The sequence below is a fragment of the Salvelinus sp. IW2-2015 genome, unplaced genomic scaffold, assembly GCF_002910315.2.
Source record: "Salvelinus sp. IW2-2015 unplaced genomic scaffold, ASM291031v2 Un_scaffold2849, whole genome shotgun sequence".
Taxonomy (NCBI): domain Eukaryota; kingdom Metazoa; phylum Chordata; class Actinopteri; order Salmoniformes; family Salmonidae; genus Salvelinus; species Salvelinus sp. IW2-2015.
Genome location: NW_019944149.1, coordinates 125,611 through 130,116, shown reverse-complemented (window position 1 = coordinate 130,116; position 4,506 = coordinate 125,611). Strand labels below are relative to the sequence as shown.

Genomic DNA, 4,506 nt, shown 5'->3' with positions numbered 1-4,506 from the left:
TTAGTTCTGTAGTTATTATCTGAATCCTTCTGACATCGGACCGTCACCCTAATGTACCCGGAACAGGAGGTTACATTTTCGTCAAGGGCTTATATAGTGAGGAGAAAGTGTTTCATAGTTTAAACCAATGTCTCTTCACAGGGCGGGCCACTGATTGAGTAGAGCTCTAACCTTATGAAAACCCAATTCTCTCATTTGGAAGCTAAAATTACATTAATCTTTTCACAAATAGTTTCATATTAAACATTTAAATTGCCACACAATTCCATGTGAATTGATAACTACAATGTGTAGACCTTCCCAGATACAGTTATGTCCTGTCATCAGTCATAATGTCTCAGATGACACCCGAAGACCAATGCATATTTTCAACTTTCTATTACCGAAATATGGTTCCTTCCCCCCCACTGTTTGATTTCCCAGACTCTCTCATGTTAACCAAAGGCTATCAAGATCCTTCAGGAAGTCAGAAGAGGAAGGAGGAAGAAAAGTATTATGGGGGGGTCATAAACCTACCCACAGGCCAACGTCATGACATATATAGACTTTTTTTTCTATTTGTATTGACTGTACGCCTGTTTATTCCATGTGTAACTCTGTGTTGTTGTTTTTGTCACACTGCTTTGCTTTATCTTGCCAGGTCGCAGTTGTAAATGAGAACTTGTTCTCAACTGGCCTACCTGGTTAAATAAAGGTGAAATAAAAAATAAAAAATAAAACGTGCTTTGGCTGTATGCTTTTCTACAGTAATAATGACTCAATGTGGAATAATGAACTACTGCTGAGAGGAGAAGTGACATTTTGTTCTTTTCCTGATCCACCAGTCTGTGGAAGACCCTTGGTGTCTTTAAAATACACCAGAGGATTCTGGGAGGCAGGTAGCTCCAAAAGGAACATTTCCCTGGCAGATGCTTCTCAGTGTGGAAGGAGGGCGATCAGGAGGGATGGTCATCGGGGACAGGTGGATCCTGACTGCTGCTCATGGCGTGGTGCATCAACATAACAACCAAGTCATTAAGAAGAGTGAAGTTATGGTAGTGCAATAATGATTATGGCAGTGTTTACATAATGACTAGGCTTGGAGTTTTTCTGATTAACTCTGGTTGAGAATTATAGGGTTATCATAGAAAAACTCCTGGCCCTACATCTGAGATGATGACAAAGATTGATGAAGGAGTGGAGAGCAATAAACATGCTTCTGAGTGGCTCATAGTTGAGGAAGCTACTATTTCCACCCAGCAGTTAAATGCAGTAACTGACTGAAATTCACACCCATTTTCTTTCACTTCATAAACAGGCATACTTTTGCGACAAACAACGTGAAAACCTCCTTCAGTCTCCACCTCTTGAAGTGGCCTCTCTCCATCCTCACCCTGGGTACAACAACACAGACGGGTTATCCTTCAACCACGACATTGCCTTGATCAAGCTCCAACACCCACTCACATTCAGTAGTTCCATCATGCGAGTGTGTCTGCCTGAAAAGGGTGCTGAATACTCCACTGGAAGAGTTGGGTAAGAGTTGGCTCTCCTGTACAGTAAATGTTTGATCTTTGACAGTATAGTTATTGGGCGTTCTCTATTTCTGTTTCTATTGTATTTTTTTTAAATCCTAAAACTACCTCAATGCAATGGAAATGGAAGCTATGATACTGCATTTGTAATTTCTCTCTCTCTAACCCTGTTTATACTTGGTTCTAACTTGCATCCTTTGTCCACATTCTGATTGTGCCCAAATTAGTACACAAGTGTAGACAATCAAAAGACACATTGTGATCTGATTGTGATCAGATCATCCTGCCCACTTCCGGGGGTAGTCAGACATACATTGTATCTGGATATCTTACATTTGTAGACAGATCTGGACAGAGAAATCATTTAAATCATCATCATTATTCCGCCTTCTAAAATCATTGACAGACATTGACCGATTACATCACAATGTGTCTTAGAATAAATAAATATTATTTTGGAAGAATATCTGTGTAATAATTTGAATAAAAGAAGGGACCAGGAAATTTGGTCACAATGCAGACACAGTGGATGGATAACAGACACATTTTAATAGCATGTGTAGCACAGGAGGTTGGCGGCACCTTAATCACTAAGTTAAGGACCCTGGGACTAAACAACCTCCCTCTGCAACTGGATCCTGGACTTTCTGATGGGCCGCCCCCAGGTGGTAAGGGTAGGTAACAACACATCCSCCACGCTGATCCTCAACACGGGGGCTCCTCAGGGGTGCATGCTCAGTCCCCTCCTGTGCTCCCAGGTCACTCATGACTGTATGGCCAGGCACGACTCCAACACCATCATTAAGTTTGCCGATGACACAGAGAACGACGAGACAGCCTATAGGGAGTAGGTCAGAGACCTAGCCGTGTGGTGCCAGGATAACAACCTCTCCCTCAACGTGATCAAGACAAACAAGATGATTGTGGACTACAGGAAAAGGAGGGCCAAGCACGCCCCCATTCCCATCGACGGGGCTGTAGTGGAGCAGGTTGAGAGCTTCAAGTTCCTTGGTGTCCATATCCCCAACAAAGTATCATGGTCCAAGCACACCAAGACAGTAGTGAAGAGGGCACGACAAAACCTATTCCCCCTCAGGAGACTGAAAAGATTTGGCATGGGTCCACAGATCCTCAAAAGGTTCTACAGCTGCACCATCGAGAGCATCCGGACGGGTTGCATCACTGCCTGGTATGGCAGCTGCTCAGCCTCCAACTGCAAGGCACTACAGAGGGTAGTGCGTACGGCCCAGATAAACTTGGATTAGCTAACATAARGTGCCATTGGAACGAAGGAGTGATGGTTGCTGGTAATGGGCCTCTGTACGCCTATGTAGATATTCAATAAAGAATCTGCCGTTTCCAGCTACAATAGTCATTTACAACATTAACAATGTCTACACTGTATTTCTGATCAATTTTATGTTCTTTTAATGGACAAAAAATGTGCCTTCCTTTCAAAAACAAGGACATTTCTAAGTGACCCCAAACTTTTGAATGGTAGTGTACATGTACATATTACCTCAATTACCTCGATTAACTGGTGCCCCCGCACATTAACTCTGTACCGGTACCCCCWGTATATAGCCTCGTTATTGTTATTTTACTGTGCTCTTTAATTATTTGTTACTTTTATTATAATTTTTGGGGGGGGTATTTTTCTTAAAACTGCATTGTTGTTTAAGGGCTTGTAAGTAAGCATTTCACTGTATTTCACTTGTATTCAGGGCATGTGACAAATAAAATATGATTTTGATTTGATTTGGGGAGGACGGGCACGTGGTAATGGCTGGAGCGGAATCAGTGGAAAGGTATCAACAACATCAAACACATGGTTTCCATATGTTTGATGTCATTCCCTTCGCTACGTTCCAGCCATTATTATGAGCCGTCCTCCCCTCAGCAGCCTCTGGAAATGTGGGCACAATCTGAATGTAGACAAGATCAGGACAAAGGACCCATGTTAGCACCAGGTATAAACGGGGCTTCTCTCCCTTTCTCTCTCTCCCTCCCTCTCTCAGCTGGGTTTCAGGTTTTGGCCTCAAAGATGATGATGAAATGCCCAGTAACCTCAGATATGTCCGGATTCCCCTGGTGGACCAGGTGAAGTGCAGAAGCTCTATTGATGAGGCGAGGAAGAAGAAGAGAGAAGCCCCTGATTTGACAGACGGCATGTTCTGTGCCGGGTTACCAGAGGGTGGAAAGGACACCTGTGCAGGAGATGGTGGAGGGCCGTATGTCCTGAAGTATGGGGGAGTTTTCTGGGCAGCAGGGATCGCCAGCTGGGGAATTGACTGTGGAGAGCCAGGCCAATATGGGGTCTACACCCGCGTAGCTAACTACGTAGACTGGATCAAGAAGACCATGGAGAATTGAAATTATGGCTGAAAAATTATGCAAGAAATGTTTGAATTTGTCGAGGATAGTAGCAAATATAAAAAATAAACATTAGATATGTTTTTTATTGAATTAAGGGTTTTCTGTAACTGGAGCATATTAAATACATTTTAAGTCKGTTTTTTTTTAAATTACATAATTGTTATTATCAACTGTATAGCTCATTTTAATACACTGAGTGTACAAAACATTAGGACACCTGCTCTTTCCATGACATACAGTGCATTTGGAAAGTATTTAGACCCCTTGACTTTTTCAAAATGTTGTTACGTTACAGCCTTATTCTAAAATGCATAAAATATAATACAATTGAAGTGGGAGGTTTACATACACCTTAGCCAAATACATATAAACTCAGTTTTTCACAAATCCTGACATTTAATCCTAGTAAAAATTCCATGTCTTAGGTCAGTTAGGATCACCACTTTATTTTAAAAATGTGAAATGTCAGAATAATAGTAGAGAGAATGATTTATTTCAGCTTTTATTTCTTTCAACACATTCCCAGTGGGTCAGAAGTTTAATTACACTCAATTAGTATTCGGTAGCATTGCCTTTAAATTGTTTAACTTGGGTCAAACGTTTCGGGTAGCCTTCC

The 4,506-nt window shown here is 41.8% G+C and overlaps 1 protein-coding gene across 1 annotated transcript; it reads left to right on the top strand.

The window, feature by feature from the left end:
• The first annotated feature begins 547 nt into the window (after window positions 1–547).
• On the top strand, window positions 548–4,027 carry LOC112074860 (complement C1r-A subcomponent). The gene is made up of 3 exons (XM_024141944.2): window positions 548–1,034; window positions 1,298–1,515; window positions 3,533–4,027. Exons 1-3 carry the CDS (start codon window positions 909–911, stop codon window positions 3,885–3,887), a joined length of 699 nt encoding a protein of 232 aa, XP_023997712.2. The 5' UTR covers window positions 548–908; the 3' UTR covers window positions 3,888–4,027.
• Window positions 4,028–4,506: the final 479 nt, after the last annotated feature.